This window comes from Sphaeramia orbicularis, chromosome 4 (assembly GCF_902148855.1).
Source record: "Sphaeramia orbicularis chromosome 4, fSphaOr1.1, whole genome shotgun sequence".
In the NCBI taxonomy this organism is placed as follows: domain Eukaryota; kingdom Metazoa; phylum Chordata; class Actinopteri; order Kurtiformes; family Apogonidae; genus Sphaeramia; species Sphaeramia orbicularis.
The window spans coordinates 57,975,774-57,991,930 of record NC_043960.1 but is presented as its reverse complement, the minus strand read 5'-3'; the positions used below and the strand labels follow the sequence as shown (position 1 = coordinate 57,991,930).

The 16,157-nt window shown below is 41.7% G+C and overlaps 1 protein-coding gene across 2 annotated transcripts; it reads left to right on the top strand.

Annotated features, from left to right (window-relative positions):
* Positions 1–639: 639 nt before the first annotated feature.
* On the top strand, positions 640–15,700 carry scp2b (sterol carrier protein 2b). 2 transcript variants are annotated; one of them, XM_030133070.1, is made up of 6 exons: positions 687–705; positions 994–1,100; positions 1,928–2,018; positions 7,817–7,946; positions 10,734–10,813; positions 14,533–15,700. In XM_030133070.1, exons 2-6 carry the CDS (start codon positions 1,078–1,080, stop codon positions 14,626–14,628), a joined length of 420 nt encoding a protein of 139 aa, XP_029988930.1. In that variant the 5' UTR covers positions 687–705; positions 994–1,077; the 3' UTR covers positions 14,629–15,700. The 2 variants fall into 2 exon arrangements, with proteins under 2 accessions (XP_029988929.1, XP_029988930.1); XM_030133069.1 differs by having other exon boundaries at positions 640–1,100.
* The last annotated feature ends 457 nt before the right edge of the window (positions 15,701–16,157 follow it).

Genomic DNA, 16,157 nt, shown 5'->3' with positions numbered 1-16,157 from the left:
TTCACAAAATTATTAAAATTAAGAAATTAAAATTTATCTTAAACACTGCAGTGGTGGTAAATAGTTGGTATGTCAGTTGTCTCCTCTGTTCGTTCATTTGTGTTGTACTGATGTGCCTCCTGGTCAGGTTTACCAGGTCACTGCATCAACATGTTATTAATATTAAATAGGATTTGACTGAAGCAGCAGCAGGATAGATAGATAGATAGATAGATAGATAGATAGATAGATAGATAGATAGATAGATAGATAGATAGATAGATATCCATGTCGGCAGGAGTAACACTCTCACCGTTCGGCCAATCACATGTGAGGAGAGAATAGGATCATACCATTATGTGAAAGAAGGGGGTGTAATGGTCCAGGCCTGGTTAACAGAGCGACAGAAAGACATTTAAACCAAAACGCATATTAAAAAAGAGAAGAAATGACGGAAAAAGAGCCAACACCTGGCTATATTTAATGATATTGGAGGGTGCAAAGCTGAGTTCAGAATTTGTAAAATAAAAATATCCATCAGTGTCAACAACAAAACTGGCAGATATGTGAGAACCACCCACCATGAACTATCTGCGATCGGCCCGTCGAGTCTGAAGACCAGGAAGGAAGTGAGAGTAGTTAGCATTAGCATACGGCAGCGGGTTAGCATACAGCAGCGGGTTTGTATAGAGGCTAGCATACAGCAGGGTTAGCATACAGCAGCGGGTTTGTATAGAGGCTAGCATACAGCAGGGTTAGCATACAGCAGCGGGTTTGTATACAGGCTAGCATACAGCAGGGTTAGCATACAGCAGCGGGTTTGTATACAGGCTAGCATACAGCAGGGTTAGCATACAGCAGCGGGTTTGTATACAGGCTAGCATACAGCAGGGTTAGCATACAGCAGCGGGTTTGTATACAGGCTAGCATACAGCAGGGTTTGCATACAGCAGCGGGTTTGCATACAGGCTAGCATACAGCAGGGTTTGCATACAGGCTAGCATACAGCAGCAGGTTAGCGGCCAAAGTTCAGGCTACACAAGTTGAAACAAGGCACTATTGTTCAGAGCAGAGGCAGGTTTGTTTCCTCAGCTGAAAATGCCCGAAGGCCCGACACCAAGGTGAGAACATTACACGCCGTACAGTATGATGAGTACATGAAGTTCTGTTTTTGGTCATGAATTCTCGAAGGTTATTGTTGTTTTTGAATTGAACCTTGGTTCACAGCAAAAAAACAAAAACAAAAAAACAACCACTAACCTGGAAGTGAAGTGCTTAAGGTTACAATGAAAGGCTTTAACTACGGGATCAGTGACATATATACTGTTAGTGTCTGCTGTAGTGAACTGGTCATGTGTATTAAAGGTACCACATTATCCCTTAACTTAAATATAATGGACTTTATGCACAGCTCCACTACCTCCTGAACTGAAGGCAGCTCCTTTATTTCCTGTGTGTGATTCTTGGACACACCGGTTCTTCCAGGTGTCTGCTATTTCTGGTTGTGATCCTGTGGTCAGACACCTGGATTAATCAGTGTGTCCAAGAATGACAGACAGGAAATAAAGGAGCTGCTTTATGGGGCTGTGCATGGATCCCATAGGCCGGGGGGGTGGACTGGTCTCCACTATGTCCCACATATTGTCCCACATGTAGGGGTTTAAGGAAGGGAACACAGTGATTGGAGTCGGGTTAACATATGAATCTGTCATAAGTTTTAACCAGAGTTTTCAAAATTCTTCTTTTTCAAAAAAGGTGAAATTCTGCCTGTTTTCAGGAGTAAAATGAACACTAGTTTACCAACACAGTCAAATCAGGAGATAATTTTGCTGATTGTGCTCAGTGTGTGGATTATTTTCTTGATGTCGATGATTATTTTATACATTTTTGACATTGTTCTATTTCTCGGTGCTTTCCTTTCATGTTGTCATGTCTTGGTTCATTCCAGGATTCGAGCTGTAAATGTCAGCGCTGGTGAAGCACTGGAGGGCTTTAAAGCACACGCTGTCTTCCAAGAAATTAACAAGAAGCTTCAGGAGGTGATTATGTTTTGATGATATTTAAATATTTGATTATTTGGACCTCCTCCCCCTTTTATTTCTGTGGGTCTTTGAAAAGTTCAAGTTTGGGTAACTTCATAGGTGACTAAAACAGGGTACACACTGAAAGATAATTGGGCTTTTTTTGGTCCCGATTTTCCCCCGTCCCGACCAAGGATGACAAACCTCAGATTATCTTCTGTTTTATCAGATTATCCAATCAGATTCTCCTGTGGTCTGAGGTGTGTTCAGAGTGAATTTGTCCCGATAATCGGCTCTGAAACGGGTTGACAATCATAAGTATTAAACTTGTTCAGTATTTACGACCAAAAATCTTCATGTGTGGGGAAGGCAGACAACTCCTGATCAGAGTCCTGCATGGGTCCAGTTTTCTAAACCCACACCCGCCTGTACCCGCATACCTTAGACCCACAACCTGACCCGACCCATGATTAAACCCACTTTTTTCACATAACTGTATTTTAAGGGCTTCATTTTTGCCTAAAACACATGTCATCATTAAATCTCTAATATGTTCTGCTCAATGAGATCTGTGGGTGGATGTAAACAGACGTGAAGCTCACTTCAAACTAAAACCGAATGTGGATCAACCACAGTCAGATTAGATGATCATCATCATTAAATGTCCTGACAATAATTTTTATCCACAAATTTTTATTTTTTCACTTCTTTGCCTGCTACCCACCCGTATTTCGTTTAATTTTACCCAGGCCTGCACCTGTGAAAATACTTCTCTTTTTTTGTTTTTTACCTGTCCCTGCATGTTTTTGTGGATTACCTGACCCGAGTCATGCTATGTTTCTTCTTCTTTATTTTTATTAAATCACATTTGACCAAGCGAGATTTCTGTCTTGGAGGACTAGATTCTAGATCGGTGGTGGGACAGAGTCGTTATGTGTGTGGTGTGTTCAGATTATCGGAGCACAACACACACAGTACGATCAAAACTGTTCAATACTTGATTTTTTGTCTTCATGTGTGGGGTCTGGAACAGATAAAAGATCTCTTCAGATTCTGAAAATCCTTAGGTGTGTACCCTGCTTTAGTTTGTTGACAGATGATTGTGCATTAACTCCTGAGTCCTGTAAACCAACATGAATACAGACACCATGCAGTCTGTCACTGTGGGGCACTGCAGCATGTGGAACATGGTTGACATATAGAACATCAGATATAGCATTGGGTACTTTTCAACTCCTGTCCCTGGTTTAGATTTCCACTAGATAAATCCATTTACAGTTAAAAACAGTATAAACCATTAGTGATTTAAGATGATTTAGGAAATAACACTTTCATGCGTCAGTGTCAGAGACAGGCATTAAGGTGTTGGTTCATTTGTGTTTGCTGTCGTCCATCTCTTAGGGGGAGGGATTGAATTTAAATTGGTAGATCAATTTGTGATTGTTTGGCTCCAAACTGTTGTTATTATATCGTATATTCATAAACCCACTGTTCTTAGACCTGTGTCTGAGCTGTGTGTAGAGCCAATGTTCCACCATTTCATATTTAGCTTAAATCAAACCCCTTTTTGAGTTGTAGGAAATGAGAAACACATTGGACTCATTTGAGCATTTGAAACACACTTGCCCTGAGCAAACAATAAAAGCAATTTGCATCAAAACATATCTATAAAACATATCTATAAAGGCATGACATGGTTTCTGGGAAGGTAACAGGGCATAAACCTTTTTATCAAAGGGCACTCCCCTCACACCACTATGGATTCACAGATTCAGTCAGGATGAAAACAGGTTTCACTCATAATAACTTTGTCTTGAATCCTATTGTCTGTGTTGTTCAGATTCAGATCACTTCATTTATCCCCAAGGGGCAATTCAGTTTACAGACATGGGTCACAGCAAAGGACAGGATATGACACACTAGACACATTCCACAACACACTCAGATCTGTCAACGAACAGGACAGCTTAAGGAATTATCAGTCATCATTTCTTTTGTTTTTGTCACGTTAAGATTCAGATACTTGTCTCTAAACCGTGTGACAAAATCAGACAGGGCCATGCCGTGCCCTGGTTCAGGGCCCGGTAGTAGAGACAACAAAACACTGTCATCTGAGAACTGGACCAGACACCTGCCCTCCTGGTTGGCTCTGCAGGTGTTCCTATACATAATGTACAGCAGGGGTTGGGGGACACAGCCCTGGGGTGAACCAGTGCTGGAGATGACGCAGTCGGACATTTGGCCATTCACTAAAACCTGCTGAATTCTGTTGGTTAAAAAATCTAAAAGCCACAATAAAATCTGCTCCAAGAAGTTCAAATAAGATGCTAGACATTCAATTAAAATATGTGGTGGCATCTTATTAAAAGCAGAAGCGAAATCGGCAAATAAATTCTGACATGGGACTGGGGTTTTTCTAAATGTTCAGAAGTTTTGTCCAAAATAAACATCTTAGCATCATCCACTCCTTTTCCCGCCTAGTATGCGAACGGCAATGGATTAAGTTTGCCGTCAGTAAAGCAACGATAATTTTTTAAAGGATTTTCTCAAAGTTTTTCATCACAAGGGATGTGAGAGCTATGGGCCTGAATTCATTCAGTTCTTTAGGCTGTTTAGATTTAGGCAAGGGATTCATGTTGGAAGTTTTCCACCATTTTGGGATAAATCCACTGTTCAGACACAATTGGAACAGTTTTGGGAAGAGCCCACTGAGCTGTTCAGGGCAGTGTTCTCCCACAGATGGAATCAGGGCCAGCAGCTTTATGGACATTCACCGTCCTAAGATGTTTGGTGACACTTTCCTGAGTTATCACCATGTCATTAATCTTTTTATGTTCAAGAACATTTTTGAGGTTTGTACAATTTTCATATAGGTCTGTCCTTTCAAACCTATAAAAGAATGAATTAAAGGCATTTGGAAGATCCCTGTGGTTTATACTGATCAGCTGTTTGGGCTCACAGTCAGAATGGTTGAGCGATGCCATGGATTTAATGCACTTTCAGGCTGCTCTATAAACTCCCTTAGCATACTGATTTTCAACCTTCTTTATGTAATTTATTTTTGATTTCTTTATTTCATTCTTAACTTCCCTTGAGACAGCCTTTCTTTCTAAAAGATCACCAGAAAAAAAGATTTGTTTCTTTTTGTTAATGACAGATATACGTTTCGTTATCCAAGGTTTGTTGTTAGGGTACATGATCACTTTTTTAGTTTGAATTTCAGAGTCTGTACAAAAAGTGATATAGGAAGAGATAGTATCTGTCAGTTCTTCCATGCTGTCACACACATTGAAGAAACAGTCCTAGTCGGTGCATTCCAAAGAGGCCTGGACACTGGCTACTCTGTCCTCAGTCCACACTTTGACCGTCCTCCCTCTGCAAGCGCCTGAGGGACAGCTCACACACAGGGACTAGGGCAGAGTCAATGACTTGTATACAGGGTATGCACGTGACGTCACCACTAGTGGAAGTCACCGTGGTTCCACCTACTGAGTGGCAGAGAGAGGGAGAGGAGTGGCAGCGTTGGCTTCAATACTGTCTAAACTGAAGAACAATATTTAATAAAAAATGGGCAAGAGCTGTTGTGCGATTGATTGTATGAACAGGTTTGAGAAGCAGTCGGAGCTATGGTTTTGCAGACATCGAAAGACAAAGAAAAGAGAAGTAGATGGATCCACAAATCCAGGAAACCAAACCTAGATTTGTGGATCCCATTGCATGTCAGGTAACATTAATTTATGCTGTATTTTTGGGTCCAATCAGATCTTAAATTACATATTGTTTTGGCTAACGTTACTTCTTAGTAAAGCTCTTGGTTTCATGATCAGATCTTTCATGGTTTTTGTCTTCATTTTGTGATTCTGAACCTTGTGTTCCTACATGATTAGTAAACTAACTGAAACTGAGGCTAACCTAGTTTTTCAAATACGGGGGAACTGGAGAATAAAGCTACGATGGAGTATTAGGACCACAGAAGAAAATAAAGACGCTTGCCACTACGAGTATAAAGTCATAAAATATCGATATAAAACCCGTAATTTTATGAGAATAAAGTCGAATACAAAAAGAATCACGATGTTATGAAAATAAAACCGTAGTTATAAAAAGAACTCAGAATTTAACAAAAATGTCATTCGTTTATAGATTAAAGTCGTCATATTCCAACAATAAAGCCATAATATTACAAGAATAATGTCATAATTTAAAAACAGGTGGGAAAAAATATAATTTACCAGAATAAAGTCGTACCCTGCTGGTCCACAGCAGTAGTATCTGTGTTGTATAAAGTAGTGGATCTGAACTAGACTCAGTAAATCTCCTCAGTCCCAGCAGATCATGCATATATTCACTGGGGTCAATCCACGGCCTACTGGAAATGCACTTTGGATCAGCTGGTTCTGGGCCCTAGTTTTGGACCCTGGTTGTCAGTTGTGATGAAACCATGTATATTTGTTTCAGGTAAAAATAGCGCTGATCCCCTCCACCCTGGATGTCAGGATCCTCCATTTGTGTCCACATGTCAGTGTTCATGGACCACTTGTTCTTTGGTAGCTCGTATGGATCCATGTCCAGTCCAACTGTCCTTTATTTAATTTCATATTTCACATTTTCCCGCCCTGGCTGTGTTTACTGCTGTACTCTGTCATGTTGAGCAGGTTGGTTTAAGACACTCAGTCTGACTTAGAGGGGCATGGCCCGGGGGCGAGTGACGTATATGCATACCCTCTATACTCCCTACACAGAGCCAGAACAGAGGTCCAGTGTAGTGTTCCTTTGCGTGGTTGGACACGTGACATAGTGCTCCTAGGTCCTGAGCATTTTGGCCAGAGTACAATGGTTAAAATCACACATTATGAATTTTGGTGACTCTGGGCTAATTGTGTCCAGTTTGTGCATGATGTCAGCGATCAGCTGAGAAACTGCTGTCACATTTGCATGTGGATGAATATACACGAGTATGTAAAAAAAGCTGCTAAAATTCCTGAGGAAGGTAGAAAGGGCAAAGAGAAAATGCCAGTAGCTCAATGTCAGCAGTGCATATTGACTCCTGAATCACCACGGTGTTAAAGTACTTCTGATTTATGTAAAAGCACACAGCTCCTTCCCAGTTGCCTCCAGGTCCCGGTCCAAACATGTGGGGCTTCCAAATCCGGTTACAGTCAGGTCCGAATCTTGATCCCCTTCCAACAGTCATGTTTCAGTGAAGGCGAGCACACAAGTGTCCATAAATTACCTTTCAAACTTAGAGTGAGTCTCCAACTCATCAGTCTTATTCCTGATGGACTCAACGCTTAACAGCAGGACAGAGGGGAGGGCAGAAGCTTATGGTGATGGTCCAGCCAAAAAGTTTTTAATCTCTGGTGAAAGCCACCTCTCCTTCCTCTTTTCCAGTGTTTAGTCTTTTGTCCTGGTCTGCAGAGCTCTGTAGGAATGTTTGATGGTGTGCTACCAGTTGTAGATATCCGTAGAGATAGGAAAAAATCTGGGCTGTGAGTGACATGAGAGCAGACACCAGGCTCTCCAGCATGACAGAAGGAGTCACAAAGGAGCAAAATTACACATAACAACACATAGATCTTAAAGTTTTTTGTCCACATCCTGAACATTGACAGTTCCAACACTCGCAAAAGTTCACACCATGAAACATAAAAAAAACAGGCATAAAGATGTTAAAAAGCACACTTGCTGCGGGCAACAGACTGTGAGGTCACACACTCACACACTTCTGTTATTGAATCCTATTGTGTGTGTTATTGAATCCTATTGTGTGTGTTACTGAATCCTATTGAATCCTATTGTGTGTGTTCTCTGAGCAGGACGGTGAACAGTTTGTGAAGAGGATTGGAGGAGTGTTTGCATTTAAAGTGAAGGATGGCCCAAACGGACAGGAAGCAACCTGGTATGTGGACGTCAAGAACGGCAACGGCTGTGTTCACAACGACACAGGTGAGAGGAGTCAGGAGGAAATGACGAAGAGGGGTTTGAAGGCTGGGGGGGCATTGACTGAACTGTCATTCATATTTACCTCCAGGAGAACACCTGTTCAGAGGTGGAGGTTCACAGTCTACCCAGGCTGACTGTGCTTCTGCTTCTGCCTTTTAGTCAATATTCTACAATATTTGAAATGAAACTCTTCCATCCATTCACATCCAGAGGTTGTCTGTATTTAGTCCAGTTGATTTAAATATGGTTTTGACTCTTCTTTGGTTTTCCTTTTGCTGTGCAGAAAAAAGATGGACTGTGTTTAGTCCTGAGATTGAAATGGGCTGTGCCCAGTTTTGAGTTTCAGAAATGAACTCCAGCTGATAACCGTAGGGGGCAGAACTGAAGGTGAAAGTACCTCCTGAGTATTTACATACACCTGTGTGATGACAGCATCGGGTTTTATCCAGAAAACCAAATGCATGATGGTGGAGGACCACATCATCTGCAAAAAGCAGAGACAAGATCCTTCTGCCACCGAACTCGACCCCCTCTTTCTGCCCGGCTGCACCTAGAAATTCTGTCCATAAAATTTATGAACAGAACCGGTGACAAAGGACAGCCCTGGAAGAGTCCAACCCTCACCGGGAACAGGTCCAACTTACTGCCGGGTATGTGGACCAGACTTGCACTCATTTGATACAGGGACTGAATGGCCGCTAAAAGGCACCCCCCCCCCCCATACTCCCGAAGCACCCCCCACAGGATGTCCCTGGGGACAGCGTCATAAGCCTTCCCCAAATCCACACAACATATGTGGACTGGATGGGCAAACTCCCATGACCCCTCCAGCACCCTAGCAAGGGTGAAGAGCTGGTCCATGGTTCCACGCAAGGGACAAAAACAGCATTGCCCTCTTCAATCTAAGGTTCAACTATCAACCTTACCCTTTTCTCCAGTACTCTGGCATAGACCTTACTGGGGAGGCTGAGGAGTGTGACCCCCCCTATAGTTGGAACACACCCTCTGGTCCGCCTTCTTAAAGATGGGGACCACCACCCTCAATTTGCCACTCCAAAGGCACCGCCCTCAATGTCCCTGCAATGTTGGAGAGGTGTGTCAGACAAGACAGGCCTAAAATATCCAGAGCCTTCAGATACCCAAGGTGGATCTCACCACTCCCGGGGTTCCACTGCTGCAGAGTAGTTTCACTACCTCGGCGACTTCTGCCCCAGAGACTGGTCCATGCGTTTTTTTGTGGTTTCTCAGCTCCATTTCCTCCATGGAATACGGGTTGGTGGGATTGAGGAGCTCCTCAAAGTATTCCTTCTACCGCCTGACTATATCCTCAGTTGACGTCAGCAGCTCCCTGTCCCCACTGTAGACAGTGTTGGCGAGTTTCTGCCTTCCCCCCGAGGCGCTGGATGGTTTGCCAGAATCTCTTTGGAGCCGGTCAATAGTCTTCCTCCAATGTCCACACTGAACTCCTCCCACGCCTCAGTGACCACTACGGCTGTGCAGCGCTTGGCCTGCCAGTACCATTCAGCTGCTTCCGGAGACCCACAGGCCAACCACATCCTGTAGGCCTCCTTCTACAGCCTGATGGCTCCCCTCACCTCTGGCATCCACCAGCAGGTTCAGGGATTATCACCACCACCTCAACGATGGCAGAGTGGAACAGAGCCCATTCGAACTCAATGTTTCTCTCCACCCTTGGGATATGGTAGAAGTTCTCCTGGAGGTGTGAGTTGAAGATCAACCTGACAGGTTCTTCCGCCAGGCATTCTCAGCAGACCTGCACTACTTGTTTGGGCCTACTGGGTCAGCGTGGTGTCTTCCCCTGCCACCTGATCCAACTCATAGCCAGGTAGTGGTCGGTTGACAGCTCTGCACCTCTCTTCACCCAAGTGTCCACAACATACGGCTGCAGGTCTTATGATACGACTACAGAGTCAATCATTGACTGGCAACCTAGAGTGTCCTGGTGCTAAGTACACCAATGGATGTCCTTATATTCGAACATCGTGCTAGTTAAAGCCAAACTGCAATGTGCACAGAAGTCCAATAACTGAACACTACTCAAGTTCAGATTGGGTAGACTGTTCCTCCTCACCACACCCCTCCAGGTCACACTGTCTTTGCCCATGTGGACGTTGAAGTCCCTCAGTAGGACAATAGAGTCCCCTTTTGGTGTGCTTTCCAGCACCTGTCCCAGGGACTCCAAAAAGGGTGGGTAGTCTGGACTGTTGTTCGGTGCATATGTACTGACAACAGTCAGATCCTGTTCCTTGACCTGTAGGTTTAGGGAAGCAACCCTTTCGTCCACTGGGGTAAACTTCAACATGTAGACAGAGAGCCTGGGGGCTATCAAAAAGCTCACCTTTGCCCACTGTCTCTCACCCGGGGCAACTCCAACAAAACAGAGAGTCCAACCTCTCTCAAGGACTTGGGTTCCAGAGCTGACGCTATGTGTTGAGGTGAGGCCGACTATATCTAGCCAGTAATGCTCAACCTCTTCCACAAGCTTCCACTCCTTCCCCACCAGTGAGGTGATGTTCTATGTCCCAAAAGCCAGTTTCTGTAATCAAGGATCGGACTGCTGAAGCCCCTGCTTTGGTCTGCTGTCCCATCCACAGTCCTTTTGCTTCCCCTTGCAGGTGGTGGGCCCACAGGACAATGGGCCCATGTTTCCAGTTTGGAGACATGGGCAGTTAATTCTATACGTTTTCAGCATTTTGTATTTTATTTAAATACATCTTACAAGTGTTTGGAATTCATAACGAAATCTTTTTGATGTGTTTGTGTCAACAGCTAAGAAAGCTGACTGCACCATTTCAATGTCGGATACCGATTTATTGGCCTTGATGACAGGAAAGATGAACCCACAGACTGTAAGTACGAAAACATGGGACTATGTGAAAAGATGAATAGAGTCTAGAAAGGAACCAGTTTATTCTACAAGTCAAAGTTAACTTAAAAAAGAGACCTGCCATCTCATATCAGACCCTCCAGGATTTCGCAGGATTTTTTTTTTATTGTTGCGGCCTAAAATGCCTGATTTTGCAGCAGCTTTTCCAAAAAATTGAGGTGAAAATTGCGATGATTTGAGGCGTCTTTTATTAAAGTCACAGGAACATGGGCATTTGCAAATTACCTAGAACAGTCTTTTTTGAGTTTTTAGCCTTAAAAAGCACCAGGAAGCAATGATTTTAAACAAAACAGACTTTTTTTCATTCATTCATTTGTTTGTTTTGAGCAGAAGAAAAATTCAAACCTTTTTTGTGTAAAAGGAACTAATATCAAAGCAAATACATTAATAAAGATGATCAAGACAAAATAACAATTGCCATGTACATTAGTAATAACAAAATAAATTCAATATGCACTGCTCAAAAAGGAGTGGGAAGAAGAAAACTTATTACCCCCCACCCCCATCTCACATTTATACAACACAACACATGACTTTTGCTTACTTAATGATATAGTAGAATATTTAGGGTTAGGGTTAGATGGGTTACATACACACACAGAGATTGACAGGCACACACATACACACACAGACACACATGCACACAGACACGCATGCACACAGGTCAGCCAAACTTGGGTTGCTTTCTAACACATAAGAGTAAACATTAATATTAACACCAAGTTTAATGACTATTTTCGTTTGTGAGCTCGTTTTTTAACTCCACACACAGACTTTCGCTTGCACTCCCTCACGCACACACACACGCGAATATACACAGAAAGGAAAGCATGCCTCCACAGGTTCGTTCTTCTTCTCTTCTGTTGCCTTATAGAGTATATCTGCGCTAACCTTGACCCTTTCAGCTCCTGCCATCGTTCTGGATCCAACAGCCTCTGTCATTGGGACTTGTCTCATCTTTCCTCTTCCACTTTCAGCCGCTCTCCTGCATGTTTTGCGGTTTAAAAGTGTCTGTGGAGCGGCTACTTTCGTTCATGTTCCACCATAGTATTGCAGGCAGTGCAGAACAGTATACTTCCACTTTTGTGTAACACATCTGGAAACTGACATGCACAAACTTTGGCAGTGATATTTGTCAGTAAATGTGAGTGTTTTGAATCGCACGTTTCTTTATCTTCTCAACCGTCACCAAGGTAGTGAACGTGATGACGTACCTGCATGTAGACAGGGGTGGGTGAAAGGGGGCTAAAGTGATTAGTCAAATTTGCAGAAAATTCACGGTGATTGGACGAAATTGCAGCGCTGCGCAGAATTCGCGGTGATTGGTTGAATTTGCGTTAATAATTGCGATCGCAACATCGCGAATTCCTGGAGGGACTGTCATATCTTACGTTATCATTTATCAAATTACTGATATACACACATATACAAGGTCCGCACAACCTGTGAGTGCCCAAAGAATTTATTCCCATGGGTGACGTTTGGGGCTGATGCCCTTCATCAGACTTAGGGCAGATTAGATCACACAGCTGTTTGTATAGAGTACTTAACTGCAATGTCGCATGACAGATAATGCACAACATCTCATATAATCAAAACAAAATGTCAGCTTTTCTTAAATTTACAATAGATCATATAAATTCAACAATCAAGTCTTTTAAATAAATACAAATACAGTGATCCAGCCACTTTGAATTCATGAAAATACAGATACAAACAGACAAATACAATGATGAAATTAGACTCAATTAATGCGAATTCATTAATATGGTGATCAAGTTACTTTAAGTTAAATTCATATAGTAACAAATTGTTTTAAAGTCATATAAATTCATGTTATAATCTCCAAGTTACTTGAAATTCATACAATAACCAAGTAGTTTTAAGGTCATATAAGTTCATGATATTACATTGACCAAGTAACTTTAAATTCATACAAGTTCATGCAAGTACAATGACCAGGTTACTGTTGAATTCATCTGGGGTCATGTAACTACAATTATCAACTTTCTTAAAGTACATGTAAATTTAAATGAGCTAGTTACATTAAATTCGTACAAGTCAGTGCATACAAGACTGTCACGTGATCATGATTTTCTGCCCATCTGAATGTGGTGACAGAACCACAGCATAAGTGCAAAGTTTTTATATCTACAAATTTATAAAATATGTTATATTTAGGGCAATGATGAAAAGCATCCAAATAGACAACTTGACTACAGTGTTGGAGCAAAAATGTGTACGCTCCATACACTGGAGTGAAGTGGTCTGTGTGAAGAGGAATATGAAGAAATCTGAAGAGTCTATAGAAAGGGTCTGAGATCGAAATCTTCAAAGAGACTTTTAGGGCTAAGCGTCCAGATTACAGATGTCCAGATTACAGATGTCCAAAATACAGACGTCCAGATTACAGATGTCCAAAATACAGACATCCAAAATACAGATGTCCAGATTACAGACGTCCAGATGTCCAAATAACAGATGTCCAAAAAACAGACGTCCAAATATCCAAAATACAGACATCCAGAATTCAGATATCCAGAATACAGATGTCCAGACGTCCAGAATACAAACGTCCAGAAGACTAGATATGTGACAGGATGGATGGATCTGTATGAAATGAAGCACATGGACTCTGTTCAAAGGGTCAGTACTCAAATACCCTTGATTATCGCTGCATTAGTGTTTTAATGTGTGTCTTTCGTACAAGAAGGTGTTTTTTCTTCACCTCAGACGGTGGAGATGAGCTGTTCACCACCAGAACATTATTACCTGCAGTTTAGTATGTTTCTGTTCTTCTTCCTCATTTATTCATTTCCACTGTTCCTCTGACTCTGCACTAGGGCTGTGTGATAGGACCATATTAGACAGTGAAGGATTAGAACAGATGGACCATCCGACAGCAGAGATGCTGGAATGGTCTAGAATCTGATGGAGTTGGAGCCGTAGAGGATTCAGTGGCTCTGGATGGAGTTATATGAGACACAGACGCATCATGGTGGTTCACGTCCACGTCACATGGGTTTCATTAACGTTGTGCAGTGGAATCACAGCTGACAGACAAACAGATGAGTTCCATCCTAAAAACAACTGGGTTTGGCTTTTCCCCAAATGACCAAGTCCAGCCAGCAGCCATTTGGTAAATGACCCCCCCCTGTTCTGGAAGTCTGAAGGAGGATCTGAAACGGGCATTTCCTCTTTCAAATTTTGTTCTAGATTTTTTTAACCCAGTGCAGTTTAGTTTTTATGTTCAATAGTAACTTAATCAGACTGTTGTTGTTTACATTTTAGTAGGTTTATGTTCTTGACACATATTGCAAAATTGCACAAACTATATAAATTAAAAATGTTATGGAAGGTTCTTTGGGTAAATTGTCTGTTTTATTTTTTCCTTTTAGGGCTGTGTTTTACAGTGGGAAATTGTTTGGTTGCACCATTGAGAAAATGGCAAATTAGTCTCAAAGATCAATGTAAAGAATCGGAATCAAATCAAAATTGTGATTTTATTTTGTAAAAATTGTGATGTGATATTTTTGCGCCCCCCCCCCCCCCCCCCCCCACACCACACACACACACACACACACACACACCCTTAAAAAAACCCCATAACAGCCTGTTCTGTCCAGCACAGACTTCACTGTTACTCACTCTTTTGCCCCCACCCCCCCTTCTGATTCACAGGCCTTTTTTCAGGGCAAGTTGAAGATCACTGGGAACATGGGACTGGCCATGAAGCTTCAGAACCTGCAGCTGCAGCCAAGTAAAGCCAAGCTGTAGATGATGGAGTTTGGACGAATGAACAGAATAAATGAGATTTTACACAAAATAAACCCACCTCCTACTTATGAGAAAACAGTTTGGAATTTAGAGAAAAGCCATGATAATAGTTTTATAATAGTTTTAATGGATTCCATGTTTCCCTGTTTGGTTCAACCATGAGGGGATTGGAGGTTGATTCCACTGGTCTACAGGTCACATGGTTCCACTGGTCTACAGGTCACATGGTTCCACTGGTCTACAGGTCACATGGTTCCAGGTGTGAGTCTCTGATCCAGACTAATCCAGTCCTAAATGCTGGTTGGTTGTAGTTCCACAGATGCAGTCTGGGGTTAATGATAGAATGGGTTTAAGTCCAGATGAATATTAGTGTCAGATCTACTTCAAACACTGTCTGCACATGACAGTACACGGACTGGACAGGTTCTATCAGTGGAACATTTATAAATCTATTGAATAAATGGACACAAACCAACATATGTGTTAGAACACACCATCATATACCTGGAAAACAGCAGCAAACCAGCACTTTGGTCATTAGTTTAACAATTAATCTGATTAAAATATGGAACATTTCATCTGAGGAGGATCATTTCTAAACATTATAGACCAGTGTTACTAGTGAATAAACTATGTTTGTGTACTCACCTGAATAAGACGCCTGAGAAAGTGATCGTCACTGGAACCACTTTAACCCTTTACTCACTGGACTTAGTTCATCTAAACTGTGGAAAAATCTAGACATTTATATTCTAATTCTATTTTGTGCATTTGATTCTGATTATTATTGTTGAACTCTGAGTAGAGACAGATGATCCCTTATTTGTCATCAGGTGTGTTGTGTATGTATTATGTAATGTTTGGAGCAGATGATGATGATGATGATGATGTGCATCCACAGACTCTGGTTCAAGTGCCTCCATCTTTAAAATGTTCAGGTTTTAAGCCAAGATACTAAAACAACGTGGATGTGTTTTTCATTTTGGCAGCCTGTTGTCTTTTCCTGCCATTTTATGATTGTATGATTCTTAAAAGATGAGATACTAAATAAATTTGATTCTGCTGCAAGTTTCATTGGTTGGTTTTACTCCAGGATTTTTTTGTCTTGAGAAATATTTTTGCATTTGAGTTTCCCAGTCATTGAAAGACGTCACAGAATTTTAAAGTGTCACTTTCCAGTTCAAGGATCAAGGTGACTTTATTAATACCTGTAGATAGATTTGTTCTGTCATCTGGAGAAGGCATGTCAAACACACCAAACATTCAAACCACAGGACACATACAGGGGACAGACTAAAAACAGGACAGACAAAGACATGGACAGGTCCTCCCAGCAGCCGCAGATCATGGTTAGAACAGACTAAAATAAATAAGTCATCAAATATCACTAAAAATACCAATATGAAACCTGTTAAAGCATAATAAAAACATCATATAATGATATAATACAAGGGACAATAGATAAATAAATGATAAATAAGTTAAGACCACGTTAAAATAAGCCAGAACCCAAGAATTAAAATAAAGCC